This window comes from Lipotes vexillifer, unplaced genomic scaffold (assembly GCF_000442215.2).
Source record: "Lipotes vexillifer unplaced genomic scaffold, Lipotes_vexillifer_v1.1 scaffold916, whole genome shotgun sequence".
In the NCBI taxonomy this organism is placed as follows: Eukaryota; Metazoa; Chordata; class Mammalia; order Artiodactyla; family Lipotidae; genus Lipotes; species Lipotes vexillifer.
Window position 1 is genome coordinate 4,484,455 of NW_006798383.1, and position 21,081 is coordinate 4,505,535.

Below are 21,081 nucleotides of genomic sequence, written 5' to 3' on the forward strand. Positions count from 1 at the left end.
GTCAGCGTTTCTGCTTTTCTGGAGTTTCACTTCACAGCCTCACTGGATGCTGTTGAAGAGGTGAGCACTGTGTACAGAAAATGCTGTTTTTATTACTGAGTCACAGCACATAGCTTATAAGTCCTAAGGAAGCTAAAAAAGAGGCACTTATATCCAGGTTTAAACCAGGAGCTTTGCATATGTATTACAAATCATGCTCATATATTAAAGTCATCTGGCAGAACGAATGGCTGTGTCCTTGGCTCTCCCTGGTCCTTGAGTTTGCAGCTACTTCTCTGTCATTCTTCCAAAGGCTCCACCATTCACCCAGACCCTCCCATCAACACCAGTGTCCACTGGTCCCTGATAGGGACCCCACCCTCCCTGTAGCAGGAGTTTTGCATTCTTGCCTTGGTATCTGCCCAGTGCTGTTTCCCACACTTGAGATTCCTTCTCTTTTCTTCCATGTATCTAACTCATATATCATTTAAGGTCAAGTTCAAGACCCTCGTCTACCATGTACCTTTCCCTTCTAATACCATCCTTCACAGGTCTTCCTTATTTCAGAACTCGTTCAGTAGTCACTCACTTAATAGTTATGTACTGTACAGGAGTGATGGCCGTTTGTATTAGTTTGCTGGGGCTGCCATAATAAAGAACCATAGACTGAGTAGCTTAAACAACAGACCTTTATTTGCTTACAGCTCTGGAGGCTGGACATCCCAGAGCAAGGTGTCGGAGGGTTTGGTTTCTCCTCTCCGCTTGGCTTGCAGATGGCCTTCGTCTCCCTGTGTCTTTCATCTGTGTGCCCACATCTCTGGTATCTCTTTGTGTGTCCAAATTTCCTTTTCTTATAAGAACAGGAGTCAGATTTGGATTAGGGCCCACCCTAATGGCCTCATTTGTACTCATTCACCTCTTTAAAGGCCTTATTTCCAAATACAGTCACATTCTGAGGTACTGAGGGTTCAGGCTTCAACATAAGAATTTTAGGAGGACCCAGTTCAGCCTGTAACACCAGTGGAGACAGGGCTAAACTAGAGAAAAAGTGATCCTTGTTCTCTTGTTGTTTGGCAGCCTGGTAGAAAAGATGAAACTGAGCAGGACGCTATGGGGCCCTCCTGGGTACAAAAGCCTTTCCTGTCTCCTGTTTCTTATTTGTAGGAAAAAGGCTTCAGCCTCCTAGACCCTCCCTGAGTTCCAAAAGGCAGATTCAAACAGTTACTAAGTAGGGGATGGAGGGAATGCAGAAACAAAGAAGAAACAATAATGTATATCCCAACAAAGGATGTACGTAACAATGTATCTCTTAGTTCTTCTATATGAACTAGGGCCTCCACCCAGGTGGAGGCTGGTAACTTCCGGCTGAACATAAGCAGGAGGAACCCAGACTGGTTGGAACCTGAAGGCTGATGACTGAGATTCCAGGAACACCATCTTTGTTACCTCACCACCAACCAATCAGAAGACAGTCACACCCTGTAGCCCACACCCCAAATTTTGCCTACTTTTCCTCCCTCCCCCAACCCCCCCCCCAGCCCCATTCTGGCTTTTTGAGCATAAGCTGGCGGTTCTCTTTGCTGGACCCTTGCAATAAACCTTTCTCTACTCCAAACTCCGACGTTTCAGTTTGTTTGGCTTCACTGTGCATTGGGCACACAAACTTGGGTTCGACAACAACGACAGATATGAAACCACCATTTCCGTGAATACATAATTACCATGTGGGATGATCCAAGAAGCAGAATTCGTGGTACTTGAAAAGGTAGTCTGGTGTTGGGGGCAGGTCAGGAAGTTCCCCTGAGGAAGTGAGATCTGAAGGGTGGATGGATGGGAGTTAGTCAGGTGAAGAGGGAGGGTCGAGTATTCCAGACTGAGAGATCAGCCTTTGTGAATGCCAAGCAGCAGGGAAGAACATGACATATACAAGGAATTGAAAGAAGCCATTGTGGCAAGGAGTGAGTGGTGGCAGAAGGCACCAGAAAGCTAACAGGGCCAGATTACACAAGATATTATGTCTTAACATCCTCATTTCAGTGCTCAGGTATCCTGCCTTGGACTGTTTAAAAATTTTTTTGTGTGTGGAGGAGGGGTAGCAAGTATCTTTTGCTTCTCTTTATGATCATTTAGTGGGGAAAGCCTTTTGACTCCGATGCCAAAAGCTCAGCTTTTCTGTACCACCAGTGCAGAATCAAATCTTGGAGACAGAGTTTTGGGTGAAGTAAAAAAGGATAGCTTTATTACTTTGCCAGGCAAGGGGAGACACAGCAGGTTCCTGCCTCGAAAAACTGTATGTCCCAACCCAGGAGGATTTGATGAGGAGTTTTATGACAATACTTCCCAAGGGTGGGGTTGCTGACAAGATTAGGGTGTGTGCAGGGTCTCAGGTGGTCGGGTCTCCTAATCTTTTTTTTTTTTTTTTTTTTTTTTTTTGTGCAGAGCACAGGCTCCAGACGCGCAGGCCCAGCGGCCATGGCTCACAGGCCCAGCCGCTCCGCGGCATGTGGGATCTTCCCAGACTGGGGCACGAACCCGTGTCCCCTGCATGGTGGCAGGTGCCACCATGGAAGCCCGGGTCTCCTAATCTTGATGAGCTTTTTTGGTCCCTTTAATCTTGCCACAGGTGGTTTCCTGGCTGCTCCTCCCTGGATTAGCAACTGTTCAAATCTGCCCTTTGGAACTCGGGGAAGGTCATGGAGGCTAGAGTCTTGCCTACTAGAAATGGGGGACAAAAAGGCCTCCGTGCCCGGGATGCCCACAGGGCCCCGATCGGTTTCAAATCCTTTATAGTCTCCACAGCGTGCAGGAGAGGGCTGGGCATATAGTAGGTGCTCAGTAAATAAATTAAGTGGGTGTAATGAGAAATGAGATTGATAGAAGCACTCTTATTTGTCGAAATAGGGGCTGACCCAATCTGGAGAGTGTTTCTCCCAAAGGCTCTAGAAGGTGAGGACTTTTGGTAGTATGATGCCACCTAGCGCTCCTTTTTATTACAACAACAAAGGGGAGCAGGGTGATGGGCAGTCTTCTTCCATAATCTGGAAAACTGGAAATGAAGCATTTTCTTACATCAGCATAAACTAATTTGTCCAGGCACCCATCCTCTCATTCACTCATCCAGCCTTGTTGATGTCCACATGCATCTCTTTCCTGTGAGTCGAACATGTCACGTTCCTTTCTACCCCCAATGGTTCCCTGATTTCCCATGTTCCGTCTTTCTGTCCCCACATCATAAGAAATACTCTCAGGAATCAGAGTCTAGATTCCCTGAGCCACCCGTAGTGCTTGCTGTCAAGAGGGCCTGTTGTAAATAATACTATCACATCATGTTAGAATTAATTGTAGATTTTCCTTTCTCTCTTTTCCCCAAAGCCAGATTGTGAACGCAAAGGGGAGTGACTCTGCTTTAGTCACCTCTGTGGTTCCTGTGGCCAACCTTGTGCCTGCTAAAGTGTTTTCTGGACTGAATTGCTGTCACCCTGGCAGTCATCCGCTTGTGAAACGTCCCTTAGGAAATGGGGAGACACATAGCCCCACAATTGACACCAGTAGAAGATATGTGTGGCCAGGGCCCTCTAGGTCTTTCTTTATGGCCATGTACCTTCAGGATTGTTATGGAGTCTCTCTGGATCATGGTGGTCCCACAAGCTGGTCCCAGTGTATAATTAAATTTTCTGTAAACACACAAAGCAGCCTGAGTCGTGTTTCCTGCTCCATCTTCACCTCGCTTCTATTAGCTTGGCTTAAAGTTTGGTTCAACCTGCTTCTCCAGCTTCATCTGCCATCTCTTTCACCATTTTCCTGCACATTATGCCTCAGTCATATTTTTGTTCTGTTTGTCCACCATATATACAGTCTCTGTTCATGAATGAGATATTGTACAAATGTTAATTTTCCCTGAATTAATTCATAAATTCAATGAAGTTCCAATTAATATTTCTCATGAGGAACCTGAAAATTATGTGGGATAATAAAGATTTATGAAGAGCCAATGCAATTTTGACAGCGCAGGGATGAGAGTTCTGCCCTTTAACCATGATGACTGGCTACAAAACCATAGTAATAAAACCCTGTGGAACTGGCACAGGACTAAACCAGAGAGCTCAGAACAGATCCATCTATATTTGGGAACAGAGATGTTGGAAAATGGGCTTACTCCATTGAGAAAAATAAAATTGGATCCTTATCTCACACCACATACAAAGGTGAACTCCAGATGGATTACAGAACCAAATGTGAAAATGTACAATTATTAAGCTAACAGAAGAAAATGATAGAGAATACCTTTATGACCTTGGGGTTGAGAGGAACTTATTAAATTATACTAAAAAAGCATAAAAAGATGAAGGGCTATAAAATTAAAGGTTATTGTTCTACAAAGGACATCACAAGCAACGTGTCCAGTCTTTGAAAGCAGATTAATATCTAGACTTTACAAAGATCTTCTGCAAACCAAAAAGAAAAAGAGCAATAGAGAAATAGACAAAGACTATAAATAGACAATTCACAGATGGGGACCCCAAGTGTCTTATGAATGTATGAAGAAATGCTCGATTTCACTCATAGTCAGAGAAATGCATATTAAAACAAAAATGTGTTGCCACGACTTCCATGATACTGACAGAAATTTAAAAATTGGCTAATCAGATGAGTCAGTATTTGTAAGGCACTGAGAACAGTATCTGGCACTTAGTAAACACTACATGACTGTTTATGAATACATAAACTACCACATGCTGGCAAGGATTGGAGTTGGGGACAGAAACCCTTATACTACATGCTGGAGTATGGTGTAGTGCAGCAGTTCTGGTGTGCCATCTAGCAGGAAGTCAAGTACCCAGGGCTTCCACCAGGCTACTAGGTAACTTTATGCCATGGGAAAATACTGTCTACCACAGTATGAATTTGAAGAATGCATACCCTCTGGATAGTCACAGCCTGTAAGTTCATGGCTTGACTAAGGAACAAAGCTTTTGTGGGAACGAAAGGACATGTCTTCCTCCAGCAGGGCACATGACATGGGCAAGGGGGTAGGGTCTGTTTTTCTGCCCCCACTTGCCCTCTGGCTGGATGTCATTGTGCAGGACAAGTTGAATTTGATGGCCCTGTGCATCCCCTATGGTTTTAACAATTTCACTCATAGGCATATATTTCAGAGGATCTTGTGTACACAGGCCCATGAATGCCAAGGATGACCATGGCTGCATTGTTAGTGGTATTGGAGAGGTGGAGTCAGCCTTGGTATCCAGCACTTGGAGGCTGGAAGTAAAAGGTGTGGATGTCCAACACGGAAAGCTATGCAGCAATAATTAGCTGGGATTACAATTGAAACAGGGGTAGAGCCTTAAAAAGAATGTTTAGTGAAAACAGTAGAAAACAAGATGATCCCTAAAGTCCAATACCATTATTACAATTTTAAAAAATACACTTATGGAAAATGCTATACATTTTTCAAAAATATATATCCAAGCACAGTAGCATGAATTACTATGGGGGCTGAGGATGAAGCATGGGAGTAGGGGTGAGGAAAATGAGAAAAAAGAATACCAGAGAGGCGTCTTTGAAGAGTTTAATTACTCCAACTCTGCACCTGACGTCTAAACGGGGTGGAGGAGGAGGGAGAGGGAGAAGGAAAGGGAGGAGAAAGGGTCTTTAGACATGACCCCCAGATACAGGCAGATTTTCACGATGTGGCTCCACATACGTTGTTTTTCCAGGGTACCTCGACCTCTGCACCCTATTTCCCTCACCACTAGTGGCTGAACCCTTTGGGGGCAGGGGCTGTGTTTTCTCTACCTTAGTTTTCCCCGTGTCCTGCACACAGTAGCGGCGTCGTAAGGGTTGGAATTGACTCGAACTGGGATTATTTCTTGTTCCCGTGATCGAGTCACTTTGTGACAGAGGGCAGAGGGAGGCTGCCAGTCTTTCCTTCATCCAGAACCCTCTGATCCACATCTTCTAAGCGTCAGTCCTTGGTTCTCCGTTATCTGCTTCCGGGTAGTGCCTTGCATCTCCTTTCTCGGGTGTTTTTAACTTCTGCGCACACCGTGGGACTCCTCCCAGCGGCCCAGAGGCACCGCCCCTCATCTCCCTGGCCCCACCCTTTACGGGATATTTGCGTGCGACTCTGAGGAACACCGCCCAGGCGCCGGCCTCGGAGGCTCCACCCCTTTCGAACATTCGCTAGGGCCTCCAGAGGGCATGGCGGTTGCTCGGAGACTGGAGGACGCGCCGAGCGGCGGGTTTCCGCCCCCTGCAGGGGATAGAAATAACGTGGCGCCGTTTTAGACGCTGGGGGCGGTGCACAGCCCCTTCCTCAGACTCCGGCCCAGCTTGCGCGATCTCCACAGCGGCTTCTGAGGCCCGCAGAGCGCGTCAGGATGGCCGAGGTCAGAAGTCAGCGCCCCTCTTTCTGTCGCGTCTCGTTCGACCCCTCCCCGTCGTCTCACTTCTACTATCCCTTGTCACATCCAATGATTCCGAATATTCCCCCAGTCACCATCCTGTCCCCAGCCGCAGCCTCAGCCCCCTCCCCCTTTCCTGTTGGCTCTGGCTCCATTATCTCTTGCCCCTCCTTCCATTGGGTGGAAACCGTCCCCTGCACACACACACCACCCTATTAAACTGGCGCGGTGCTAAGTGCCGTAGGAAATTCATAAGTTTCCACACTCACACATGACAGGCCCCCCACCCCTAGATTTTGAGCCATAAGGTGATTCCACAAGAGAGATACACACAGAAATATTGATGTCTAGCTGACTGGGAGGACCTGGAAGAAGGCTTCATAAATACCCAGTGTCACTCCTGTTCACTGACCCTTGACCACCTGTCATACCACGATTCCCTATCATCTGATCACCTGCTATGACACATCTTCATGAAGCTTTTCAGCCCATCGCCACTGCCCTGTGTTGTCACTGACCACTCTTTTACTATCTTAAGCCCTCCATTCACTTCCCCACTTTGTAGCGCACCCCAACTTGAGTCCCACTGATGAGAGGTTATTTCTGCAACCCTTTAGTGACCCCTTGCCTGTCCATTAGCACCCTCCTTTATAACCTGGACAACCTCAGGTCCCTGTCATCACTTGCCAGTCACGGTCCTCATCCATTATGGCCCTAATGCAAATCCTTCATCACCCCATCAGAGTCCTTCCCCATATTATCTTTCACATGGTCAGTCCCAGACAGGATCAGCTACGCAGTTTGTGGGGCTCAAGGAAAGATGAAAATGCAGAGCCTCTTGTTAAAAAAATTATTAAGAATTTCAGCAGAGCATTAAACCAAGGGTAGGGCACTTCTGAGCAAGGAGCCCCGTGCAACTGAATAGTTCACACACCCATGAAGCCAGCCCTGGTGCCAGCTTCTCTCACCACCATCATGCCTCCACCCCTGTTCCAGTTCCTTCTCTGGTCTCCTCTACACCATTCACATCCCCTCATCATTCCATCTCCTCCACATCTAGTCCCCCCCTTGCAAACCCCATCTTCCTGTGATCAGCCACTCTCTCCTTTCCTTATCATACAATCCCTCTCATACTCTCCATCTTCCTCCCTCCCCAGGCCCCATCACTGGCATCTCTCTCTTGCGTCCATGCTGCAGCCACACTTCTTATTTCCGGTGCCCACACTCATTCATGTCTCTTTTCTTCCCATTTCCTCCTCCTGTTCCTTCTAGTTCTCCTTTAATTTTTCCATTGTTTCCTTTTGAGTGTTTTCTCCTTTTCGCCCCCACTAGTCATCTTTGTGTATTTCATTCTTCTTCATTTTCCCTATGTAAGCCCCAGATACAAATACTATAAACTAGTTATTTCCCAGTCTCTTTTCCCTTTCACAATCTCCTGTCATTCCTTCATTTCTTTTATTTTTATTTTCAATTGACCTCAGCCAAGTTTTCCTCACTTCTGCTTTCATAAGTTGGCATTTCCACGCTGGTCTCATTTTTCACTGCAGCTCTCTTTTCCTTTGTCCTTTTCCTTCTCTTCACTAATTGGTACTCCCAGCACCTAGAACGTTGCCTGGCTAATCGTAAACACTCAGTAGATAGGTATCGTGTGAAGGAGCATCACAGTTCCTTTCTGATCAATTCATGTTGAAATCATCCTTCTGAATTAGATAGCATTATATGCTGTAACAGTGTAGATACCAACTGGTTATTGGTCACAGCTAAGAGATTATTTTTGCTTTGCTTTTAATAGCAGTATATTTTAAAATGGCAACATAAACAAATCTCTTTTGTTCATAAAAGTTTCTTTAAAACTTTTCTTTCTTTGATACTTTTCCATTCCTGTGCTAAGTGCCAAGTGTACAGGGAAAACCTTTCCTGTGAACAAATCATTAGGCTAGTGATCAAGTGTTGACGTTAATACCGTTTACAGGGATGGAACCTAGAACATTGCTGTGATAAATATTTGTGTGTGTTTATGTTGAGCATCAACAAGGGGAAAGTACAGAGCAGCAGCACCATTCCTTAATATGATTTTTCCTCCTTTGTGGAATCGCTGTATTGTGATCTTTGCGATAATCTGCTTTTTAGTCAGGAAGAAAACCTGTGTTGAGTTTAACGTTAGTACTAATGCTATTATACAAAATGTTGTGTAGATATGCTTGTGACTCCACATCTGTTTTAAGATGTGGACTCTGTTTTGTTTGCACATCATATTTAGATGTGTAATCAAGAGTACAAGTGTTTTATTTTTTTAATAAATTTATTGTATTTATTTATCTTGGCTGCATTGGGTCTTCGTTGCTGCACGTGGGCTTTCTCTAGTTGTGGCAAGCGCGAGCTACTCTTCCTTGCGGTCCACGGGCTTCTTATTGCTGTGGCTTCTCTTGTTGCAGAGCATGGGCTCTAGGCACATGGGCTTCAGTAGCTGCAGCACGTCGGCTCAGTAGTTGTGGCTCTTGGGCTCTAGAGCGCAGGCTCAGTAGTTGTGGTACACGGGCTCAGTTGCTCTGCGGCATGTGGGATCTTCCCGGACCAGGGATTGAACCTGTGTCCCCTGCATTGGCAGGCGGATTCTTAAGCTCTGCGCCACCAGGGAAGCCCCAGTACAAGTGTTTTTGAAAAGCAAGAATATGTAGACTTTCTCCATGTTGGGCAAGGCCGGCTTGTCAAAGCAGAAGGTAAACTAGACTACTTACCCCAAATCTTCAGGGTGAGATTGAATTTTACTTTATTATTGGGATTAGAGATTGTCTCAGTTAATTTCTTTGATTAGCAGTAGAGTTGTGTTTTTGTTTGTTTTAATTAATTTTTATTGGAGTATAGTTGATTTACAATGTTGTGTTAGTTTTGGGTGTACAGCAAAGTGAGTCAGTTATACATATACATATATCCACTATTTTTAGATTCTTTTCCCATATAGGTCATTACAGAGTATTGAGTAGAGTTCCCTGTGCTATACAGTAGGTCCTTATTAGTTACCTATTTTATATATAGTAGTGTGTATATGTCAATCCCAATCTCCCAATTTATCCCTCCCCACCCTCTTGCCCCACTGGTAACCATAAGTTTGTTTTCTACATCTGTGACTCTATTTCTGTTTTGTAAATAGGCTCATTTGTACCATTTTTTTAGATTCCACATGTAAGTGCTATCATATGATATTTGTCTTTCTCTGTCTGACTTAACTCAGTATGATAATCTCCAGGTACCTCCATGTTGTTGCAAATGGCATTATTTCATTTTTTTTTATGGCTGAGTGGTATTCCATTGTATATATGTACCACATCTTGTTTATCCATTCCTCTGTTGATGGACATTTAGGTTGCGGAAGCATGTCCTGGCTGTTGTAATTAGTGCTGCAGTGAACAGTGGGGGGTGCATGTATCTTTTCAAATTCTGGTTTTCTTTGGATATATGCCCAGGAGTGGAATTGCTGGATCATATGGTAGCTCTACTTTTAGTTTTTTTAAGGAACCTCCATGCTGTTCTCCATAGTGGCTGTATCAATTTACATTCCCACCAACAGTGTTAGCAATAGAGTTTTTATGTTAAAGTCCTTTTTAGTGTAGAATATCAAAGCATAATGTCGCAAACATAAATAAGACCTTTCAAACCTTATCAGTTCTTTGCTCAAAAGGCTAAGTGATTACCTGTGGCTTCCAGAATAATTTTCTCTGTATTCCCTAGAATGCCATTCGAGGCCTCCAGTCTGTCCCTAACTTCCTGTCTAGTCTCCTTCCTCCTCGCTGTCATATTTCTTGTACTTTAAGCTAACTTGAGCTTCTTAACCAATCTCAAATCCTAGGTACCTGCTTGTCCCTGAGCCTTTTGATCAAGCTTTGCCGTGGGACAGGAATGCACCTGTGAAAACTCCAGTTTCCCTTTTGTGCCTACTTAAATGCCACTTCCTTTATGAAATTTGCTTTAATTCTTGCTGCTGGGAGTAATTCCGTCTTCCTGTAGGTTCTTGTAGAACTCTGAATCCATCTTATGGCAGGCATCAAATTCTATACGTCCATTTGCTGCCCACATGCCGCATCCACTCTTCATGTACATATTTCCTACGGGAAGGCCGTGTAGTCCTTACTTTGATATCTCCTCTGGCCTCCATCATTCCAACTTACAGACAGCAGATGTTCAATCAATATTTTCTGAGTAAATATATTAACCATACTCATTCTTTTTTTTATTATTATTGTGCTGTATGTAGTTTGAAGTAGGGCATCTGTAACATAGTGCCACAAACTGGATGGCTTAACAGCAGAAATTTATTATTTCACAGTTCTGGAGGCCACAAAGTCTGAAATCAAGGTGTCCACAGAGCCATGCTCTGAGACTGAGTAAAATCTTTCCTTGCTTCTTCCTAGCTTTTGGTGGTAGCCCGCAACCCTTAGCTTTCCTTGGCTTGCAGCTATACCAGCCTAATGTCTCCCTTCACTGGTCACATGGAGTTCTCGTGTGTGGGGGGGGGTAGGGTGTGTCCAAATGCCACACCCTTTCTTAATTGAGTTATAATTGACATGTAACATTGTATTAGTTTTAGGTGTACGACGTAATGCTTTGATATATGTATACATTTCTCTTTTTCTTTTTTCTTTTTTTTTTTTGGCTGCACAGCATGTGGGATCTTAATTCCCTGACCAGGGATCGAACCTGTGCCCCCTGCATTGGGAGCTTGGAGTCTTAACCACTGGACCGCCAGGGGAGTTCCATATATGTATACATTTTGAAGTGATTACCACAATAAGTTTAGTTAACATCCATCACACCACATAGTTACAAATTTTCCCCCTTTTTATAAAGACACCAGTCATATGGTATTAGGACCCACCCTACTCCAGTATGACCTTAACTTAACTAATTGTATATGTAATGACTCTATTTCCAAATAAGGTCACATTCACAGTTACTGGGGGTTAGGACTTCAACATATCTTTCTAGGTGACACAATTCAATCATAACACTAGGGAAATAAGAATTCATATATAACCGTATAGTCCTGGGTTATCATCTAAGTCGTAGTCAGACTTGCTTGAATTACATCTGTATGTTTGGGCTTACATTTTAAATAATTTGCTGCCCAGCTAATCATGGAAAGCAAATGTGAAGGCCCATGACCATTGCTCAGGGGACATTTCAAAGTTCCTGTGGAGATGACCTAGGCTAATTTTTTAAGGGGTAAAAATGATGGAATATTTTGAAAGAGAATATTCCATGTTCTGGATGGGTTCCACTGTAAGTGTGGTTTCATGGTATCTATATTATGTCTGACCTCAACATACCATGGCTTCCATCTGCAGTCCTGGGGGCAGTAAGAAGCAGGCTTGGAATAATCATAATAGCTCTCGAAATTTATTGAGTACCTGCTGTTTGCCGGGCACTTGGCTAAGTGTTTAACATGAATTCCCATTTAATCTAATCCATAACACTATGTGGTAGAAAATATTACTATCCCAGTGCTATGTATACATATATACAGGTATCGGGATGAACAAGGAGCCTTCCCGTCATATAGCTTTAAATTGTCTGCTTGTCAGTGGTTTTTATTTTGCTTGTGCGAAGGTCTTTTATTCACGAATAATAAGTCATTCCTGAATAGTGATGGGGTAAATATTTCAATCTTCATTCCCGTCTTTGCCCTTTTGAACAGGAAAAGAGTGAAAAACTAGTGCTGGAGGAAACTGCGTATGAAGAAATAGAAAGGGATTTTCAGGAGGTTCTCAGCGAACTTTCAGGGGACAAAAGTTTGGAGAGATTTAGGGTTGAATATGAGAAGCTTCATGCTGTTATGAAAAAGTCTTATGACAATGAAAAGCGTCTGATGGCCAAGTGCAGAGAGCTGAATGCAGAGATCGTGGTTAATTCCGCGAAGGTCGCCACTGCCCTGAAGCTCTCTCAGGATGATCAGACCACCATCACATCCCTGAAGAAGGTCAGTGATCTTCTAGAAATGGAACCAATGGCGAGCTTTCATAAATGCATCCTATACTTAAAACATCATCCTTTCATTATACTGGCAGCTCTAGGCTGGTAGTAAAAGAGTTATTAAGTAAAAATTTACATGATTTATATATTCATTAAGCCTAGGGAATAATGTTAATTTTCAAAGAACTTATTAGCTTGAGTGAATTTCACAATGCAGAAAATAAGGTAGAACCTTACCGGCTTGGTTTCTAAGAAATACTGTGTTCACAAAAACAATTGGCCATAAGTAAGTATAGTATTAGGAATATCAGTATGTCTTGTTTGACCCAAGATAAGTAATTAAATATCTTATGATGATAGCTTGTAAGAGATCTTTTCATGTTTCTACGCTTTCCAATGTTTTAGGAGAGGTTACCTTGAGAATTTCCAGATGGTAGTTTTCATGATCTTTCCTCTTATCGCCCCTTTGCTTCTGCCTTGATCGTCCCATTTCCTCATAATGCGAGAACAGGGATTCAGTCTGGGAGGGATATTGAGGAAGTATGGCTTTTATTTACACTTTATTTTTTCATCCTCAAGTGTGTTGCATTATTTTGAAGGTAAAACACAAATGTTCCTTGTAGATTGCAGGGTGTTAAGAGGTTAAGATATTTTAATTTATAATTGAAACCCTAGTGCTGAGAAATAATTTGCAATTTTTTAGATAATTCCCTTGATATCATGCAATTAAACATACCCCAATTCTAATGAAGATCCAAGACTAGTGCAAAATGTAACTTACCTGTTTTCTTAGGAACCACTATTTTTAGTGTCTTTTTCTCTCTATTGTTATTTTCTTCTTCTCCTTGCAAAATACCAATATAAGAAGGCTTTAAATCATGTTATGATGAGAAAAGACCCCAATTTTTATTGTAAATTTAAAAACTGGAAATGGAAGTCATGAATTGATTAAAATATAATTGGTGAATTTGCTTTGGACAAGATTTCATGTAATCATATTTCATTTAAATATCCTTCATTTGTTTTGCCAAAAATAGTACATATGGTTGCTACAGAAAAACATACCCCTTAAACTGACATTTTGTTTTGAATCACTAAATTATGTGCTGCAGTTACCCAAGAATCATCTCCCTCTCTAATGTAATAGCATGAATTTATTTAATTAAATAATTTCTTCCACTCATTTTATTCCTTGGCAACATAAAAGAATATTTTCACATTAAGCATATAGATTCTTACCTGTATAAAAGGACTCACATTGCACTTGATGAAATTTTGCAAGAAAATTAAGTGGCAGGGCAAAACTCAAGGCTGTTGCAACATTTACTGTCCTTCGTCCGTGTACTTGAATGGCTGTAATTCACTTTTAAGTATTTCTGTTAATATTCCACTTTGTATTCAGAATAGTTTTGTTTTTCCCCTATAAGCATTTGATGAGAAGGCCTGGGCTTGGGTTTCTGGAAATGGGAATTACAAAGGCTGCTGTGTACAATTAGGTGACAGCCAAGACCTCATTTCTACAGATGGCTCTAAAGTTCACCTTGCCATCCAGGAGCTCACTTGGGGCCTGAGGGCAAAATATATTTTTAATATCGAATCTATCAAGAGCTTCAAATTTAGGACTTGGATCCAAGACCATTCCTTATGTGATAAAGCTTTTTTTTTTTAACCTATAAAATATCTGGACTTGGAAAGCACATAAGCTTTCATTTTCGATTTTGTAAACCTATCTTAACATCTTTACTAGAAATAATACCATTAGTTATAGCAGTCCCTGTAGTATGTGAGCCCTGTGGCCACATTTACCTACACAAGAGAAAATATCCTTTGCCAGTATCCCCTTTAAAACCGCTTTTCAGTATTGACTAACTCATGTTGAACAATGCAGTAAATCAATATACATTCAATACATAGTGTATAATGTAATCTTCTTTCCCCATAAATAGCTTCTATAACGTAGTTGTTTTATTATTCTATTTATTCAATTTCGCTTGCATCTGGAACCTAGTTTGGTTTTTCTCACTGATATCCCATGACCCACCTAGGAAATTGAAAATGCTTGGAAGATGGTGGACTCAGCCTATGACAAAGAGCAGAAGGCAAAGGAGACGATTCTTGCCCTGAAAGAGGAAATAGTGAACCTAAGCAAACTAGTCGAGCAAGGGTCTGGACTCTCCATGGACCAGGATAGCAAGTAGGTCATAGCCGCCTTGATTCGTGTTGAGCTTGCTTTTGCAGAGGCCTCCTTCTTCAACAGACAGCCTGGGGCTTGCCAGTACCATCTTGGATGTTCTTTGTGAATACAGGACTCTACTTTGTTGGATTCCCAGAGACAGACATTTTTTTCTTTTTAATACTCCCTTCCTCCATGCCCAAGAGCTTCTAATTCATGGTTATATCAAACTTCTGGCTCTATAAAATCAGTGCTACAGTTTTAAAATGAGTAAAGATTTTAACTTTATTTCTCTCAAACTTGTGTGGAATGGCTGACTTTCTACCCAGATTCCCAGCCCCTCCTATACACCCCCTGTCCCATGATTAGCCATATCACTATCCTTCCTACCACCTCAGATTCTAGGCCAGAAAACAGTTGCTCTTCACACTTGTTACTCCTTCATCCCTTAACGTTTCGTCTTGTTGACTCAATCTTCTAAACATCACTTCATTCTTCCCCTCCTCCCTATCAGCAGCGGGTCCCCTGTTCTCTGCTGGATTTGGCAGTAGACTCCTAACTGTTCTCCCTGCCTTTGAGGAGACATCTCCCCTCTTTACCATCTTCCATACCAGACTTATTCTTCTAAAACATGTAGCTATATGCTTTCATCTCTAGCATATGCACCTTCGACAGCTACCCATTTCCTAAGGATAAAGCCCAAAGTCTTGAACATGTCTTGTAGAGCCCTTTGTAGATCTGCCTCAGTCAGCCTTGCTAGACTCACGTCCAGCAGCACCATGCTTGCTCATGCCTCCATGTCTTTGGACATACTGTTTTCTATGCCAGGGATCCTTTTTCTTCCCTTCTCCACTCAGTAAACAACTATTCATCCTTCAAGACCTATCTTAAACACCATCTTAACTTTATCACCGTCAGCATCTCTGTTTCAACCTCTTCCCAAGCCTCAGACCCAGTGACCAGGCAGAAGAGTCATTGTGTTCCCTGTTTCCATAGGACGCAACATCTCCCTCAAGTATGGCACTGATCACATGGTGCTGAAATTATTTGAGCTTCTCTGCCCATTAAGCTGTAAACTCCTTGAGGGAAGATATCTATCTTTACCTTTCCTCTAGGAATCTAGCACTCTGTAGGGCATGCAAAACCTTGCATTAATTAATGAACCAGGAATGAGCATACACTTCCTTAGGCATCCTTAACTAAATCTACCTGCTGTCTAGGTTTCTTATACTTTCTAGATACGTTTATCGAATGTTGAATAGGCAAAATAAACAGAAGATGTGGTGTTCATAATAAGGGGCTCCATTTTCTTATTAAAGAAGTCATGCACAATCAGAGCAACTATTGAAGAACAACTGTTGAAGAGCAATGTGAGGGAACTGATTTGGTTAGGAGGAGTTTTAATGACAATCAGAACATGATGAGGAGAACTGATGAAACAATCCAACTCAGAGTTTTATCTTCAGCAGTGTCTTTACAGTAACCTTAGAATTTAAGGTCTTGTTTATGGAGAAGAGTTTGCAGTTTTGAAGGTTCTTAATTAAACAGTTATATGAAAATTGTTGGTCAATACATATTATCGAATTACTGTGTTTCCAACAGTCATTTGATGTCTGTCAGCTGCAAGTGTCTCAAATGCAAGTTCTCTGCTTTCTCAGCTCTGAAGTAGCTGCCTTGTTCTAGATGAATTCTGCTGCACAGGTCTTATCAGACATAGTTTTTCTACTTTCAGAATGAATACTACAGGGGTGTGGAAAGCAAGGAGTAGAAATCAGCCCCCCCAACTCTTCCACCCTAAATTTCACTCCTCAGAGATAACCAGTTATCAATTTGATGCCTATTTTTCTGGACTTCTATAAAAATGCCTATAGTACACACACACACACACACACACAGACTGTAATTGCTTAAACATAAGAAAAGGGTCATATTATTCATATTATTATTGGAACATCCTCTTTTTCAGTTAAAAACTCAGAAACAGGGCTTCCCTGGTGGCGCAGTGGTTGGGAGTCCGCCTGCCGATGCAGGGGACGTGGGTGCGTGCCCCGGTCCGGGAGGATCCCACATGCCGCAGAGCTGCCGGGCCCGTGAGCCATTGCCGCTGAGCCTGCACGTCCGGAGCCTGTCGCTCCGCAATGGGAGAGGCCGCGGCAGTGAGAGGCCCGCGTACCGCAAAAAAACCCCCCAAAAACCAAAAAACAAAAAATTCAGAAACAGCTCCCACGTCAGGGCATAAAGATATTTCTGTTTCACACCTGAATAGTGTTGATCCTTGACCATAAGTCTTTCCCATGAAAACGAGCTCAGAGGATGATAAGAAGGCTCCCTGAGCAGATGGCCATTTCCTCTGACTCCCGTGTTCTTCTTTTTTAGTATCCGAGATTTGCTGAAGTTCAAAGAAGAAGTGACAAAGGAGCGAGACCAACTCTTGTCAGAAGTGGTGAAATTACGAGAGGCCTTAGCTCAGACCACTGAACAGCAGCAAGAAATGGAGCGGTCCAGGGAAGAGGCAGAGCAGACTGTCAGTCAGGTCTGCTCTGACATGGAGAGCAAGACAAGGACCATTACCTTCCAGAAGGAAGTTTTGTCCTTCTCCAGGCTCCCTTCCGGTCTTGTTCCTTTCTCAGGTTTACGACCCTCCCTCCCCCCCACCCCCGCTTGCCTCCAGCCCGGTCACCAAATGAAGCTCCCATTGTTTTGCTTGTTTCTCTGGTTTGTTTTTGCAAGAGCAGTTTTACTTGAGTGATTCTCTGCCTGAGAAGTTACCAAGATAGAGCACTGCTTACATTTCTGGCCCAAGAAGGTGTCCCCCGTGACAGCCAGGGCGCCCTGCCTCTGGGGATGGTGAAAGCAGTTCCCCTGGCCTTTCTCCTGTGTAAGGAAGCCACCTAGCTGAATCCTTCTGAATACTTTTCTATAAAACCAGAAGTCAAATAGATGGTACACAAGCACAGGCTTGAGGAGAAAAACAGGAGACTCCTTTGATCATGAGTTAGAAGAAGGACTTTTCATAGAATTTGTCTGTCGCAATAAAACTGTAGTACTTTGTTTAGCGATATCCAGGACTCATAGAAAACACACTCTCATATTTAGGGTAGCTGGCTACATTTTATTTAGTTTCTGTTGATGGAGAGTTAGATGAATTCTTTCCATGTTTGACTTCCCTAGAATTCTGGGCTTCCAGTATTTAACTGGATTTTATACCTTTCTTTGTGGATTTGTTCCCACCATCAGGGTGGTGCCAAGGCTCTGAAAAACGATACAGAATGCTCTTGAAAAGTTTGAACACTGCAGTTCAAATATGACCCTCCTGCAGGAGAGATGCTACTTCAGAGCCATTGCCCTGAAAACATCTGAGAGCGGGAGAAGTTCGGCTGGGTGAGACCCGTCCTAAGGGGCTCATCTCCCGCACCCCAACCCCCATCGTCCTTTCTGTGCCTGTAGTTCCAACAAGAAATCCAGCAACATCGGAACGAAGCTTTGCGGGAGACTCGGAAGAAGGAAAAACTAGAGAAAGAGCTCAAGCAGATTCAGACGGACATGGACACCAGGCAGACAGAAATCAAGGCCCTGCAGCAGTACGTGCAGAAGAGCAAGGAGGAGCTTCAGAAGCTGGAGCAGCAGCTGAAGGAGCAGAAGGTGGGCTGGGCAGGGCTGCACCATGGGGCCTGGCCAGAAAAGAACGGGGATTTTTGAAATTTCTTTGGAAAGCAGCAAACTCCCTTCACTGCAGATGTTGGTGGATGTTGGGGTAACACAGCATGTACCACTGTACTGTGTTTGATCTTTGAATGGCTCTTACAGGTAGATATGCTCTATCCGCCCCCAGCCCCCTCCTGCCATGCTCCAACAGGTTAATCTCTTTTTATCCTTTTATTGATGTGTAACATACACATAGAAAAGTGTATAAGTCACAAGTATACAGCTTGATGAATTTTCTCCCCTTGAACACGTCTTGGTTGCCCGCGCCCAGCCTGAGAAATAGCACCCCGGGAGGCTCCTCGTGCCCCTTCCCAGTCACTCTCTCCCCCAGAGGTCAGCGCTCTTCTGAATTCTAAGCAGAGGTTAGTTTTGCCTGCTTTTGTACTTTACAGAAATTAAATTATACAGGATGTACTCTTTTGTGTCTAATATCTTTCTCCTAACATCCTGTTTTTGAGATTCACTTATGTTGTTGCCACATAGTTATAGAACACACTATCCAATATGGTAGCCAATAGCCACATACAGCTATTTACATTTAAATTATTTGAAATTAAATAAAATTAAAAATTCAATCCCTTAGTTGCACCAGCACCATTTCAGGTGCTCCATAGCTACATGGGGCTAGTAGATACCATATTGGACAGTGCACATAGAGAACATTTAGTTCATTGCAGGAAGTTCTATTGGACAGAGCTCAGAAGACCATTCACTCTCATTGCTCTAAGCATTCCAGCCTGTGAATATAGCATGATTTATATTTAACAGGTTTAATTTTAAGTTTCAAGTTTGGGAAACCACACACTGTCTTTATGCGTTTTAAATATTTAAAAAACATTTCCTCTGTAATAACAGTTTAAGATAACACAAATGCTAGTCTGTCTTTTCTAATTTCTTAAAGAAGAACCATTTCATCTAATTGAAAAAAGTCATTTCTTGAAAATATGTTCTCTTAGGAAGTTTCCAAAGTATTTTTAAGCCCTACATCATTTTTCTACTTAAAAAATTAGACAGTAGAACACATTTGTCAGTTGATTTATTAATTTTATATAAAGCCAGAAATCAAATAGATAATATGCAGTGTGCAACATCCATGAAAAAAACATGTGGCTTTCTTTGAGCCTGAAATTTGAGAGGTTTTTGGTTATCACGTTAAAACTATAGTACTTTGTTTAGCAACATCCAGGACCCATGGAAAATTTTATTTAGTCCCTATTGATGGGAAGTTGGATAGATTCTTTCTGTGTTTAACTTTTGCTTGAGTGGAAGTTATATATTGGAGTAAGTGTCTTCTAAGCCATCTTCTCTCTTTTTTTTGATATCCCTCCATCTCCCTAATATTTTCCCAATAGAAATGACTTCCCAAAATATAATCCTCTGTTTTTATAAAACCTTGTCTTCTCTGAATAGTCAAGGTAGGGAAGGGGAAAATCCAACTGACCCTGAAGTCAGGGAGGTAGAAATCATTCCACTACTACTCCACAGTTTTGACTTAAGTTGGATGAAGGGGAATTGTTTTGTGTTGTTGTTAGTGAATGGTTCTGTTCACGAAAATGTTGTAGGCATGCTAATGCAGGATTTGCTTCTGAAGATATAGCTTCTGAGCCCCACAGCCGATAAAGCTCGATTGAATCTCTAGCTCGTTTGCAATGATTATAGCAATTGTTGTGTATGCTAGGCCTGCCAAATGACAAACAGGCATTAAAATATTTATCCACCACCTGTGAACAAGACTTCCCAAGGTGCCCAGGAAAAAAATTATGCTCTCTGTGTTATTCATTAGAAGGCATCATTTCCCTCAGCCATTTAGCATTCATCATATTTGAGTGCCTTCATGCTTTCACTGGGGAGAAAGAACATTTCTGCGAAGACAAAAAAAGTGTGGTTGCCGTGCTTGTCCCAGGAGGTCTGCATGGCCTCCTGCGTGGATGTGCAGCTACTGTAATCAGATTCAAAAGCGTTAACCAGCTCGTTCTGCATCTTTCAGATACTGAATGAGAGAGCCGCAAAGGAGCTGGAGCAGTTTCAGATGAGAAATGCTAAACTTCAGCAAGAAAACGAACAACATAGTTTGATCTGTGAGCAGCTATCCCAGGAGAACCAGCAGAAGGCGTTGGAGCTCAAAGTAAACACCAAGTGACATATCTGTTCCCTAGCATTCCTTCCTTCATTCCCTATTAATATGAATTGGCTGATGCTGTTCTAGCCTTTGGTTGGATAACCTGGATTAGCCTTGGTCCTTCAGAGGCAGGTGTAAACCTACAGTGATTGCTTTATGCCCGGAAGCAGTTTGATAACTTCCATTCTTATAACATTGCTAAGCTGACTATTAATCATATGACTATGCAAATACTTTCCAAAGTGAGCTCAGATGTTCACCTCTGTAATTTAGCCTTGCAAGTAACCAGTTGCCCAGAGCTAGAAACCATTTACACATGTGAGTGGCAAAGAAGTGAGATTGTATTTCACTACTTGTATGGAGTGAGAGGGGTGGGGGACGGACTTGGTACTATTTGATATCTACGGTTAGGACTGCAGAATCATGATTTTCACTTCTGTCCAATGTAAATTTCAAGATAGGTCTCCTATTCTCCCTGCCCTGATTGAAGAGTGCTTGCAAATTAAGTTTGGATACCCGTTTTATACTTGGATACATATTGTCTGCCTACATGCTTAGCAGAGTGGCTTTATGTTTGTCACCAATTTGAAAAATCCATAAGCCCTACTCTAGTTATGTTAGTAGAATACTGGGCATAAAATGAGTGACTAATCAGGAAAATACATTGATTCGAGTAGTAAATCTTAACAGTTTTTGCATCACAGCATCTTTTGAGAATCTGATGAAAGCGTGTG

The 21,081-nt window shown here is 42.6% G+C and overlaps 1 protein-coding gene across 1 annotated transcript in view; it reads left to right on the forward strand.

Moving 5' to 3' along the window:
* The first annotated feature begins 6,291 nt into the window (after positions 1-6,291).
* CFAP58 (cilia and flagella associated protein 58) overlaps positions 6,292-21,081 on the forward strand; it is a 110,515-nt gene continuing 95,725 nt past the window's right edge. Inside the window, exons 1-6 of the mRNA XM_007470461.1 lie at positions 6,292-6,368; positions 12,076-12,357; positions 14,396-14,544; positions 16,900-17,056; positions 17,971-18,165; positions 20,216-20,353. Of these exons, the coding sequence (XP_007470523.1) occupies positions 6,360-6,368; positions 12,076-12,357; positions 14,396-14,544; positions 16,900-17,056; positions 17,971-18,165; positions 20,216-20,353 (930 nt within the window). The 5' untranslated portion in view covers positions 6,292-6,359. The remainder of the gene's footprint in view (positions 6,369-12,075; positions 12,358-14,395; positions 14,545-16,899; positions 17,057-17,970; positions 18,166-20,215; positions 20,354-21,081) is intronic.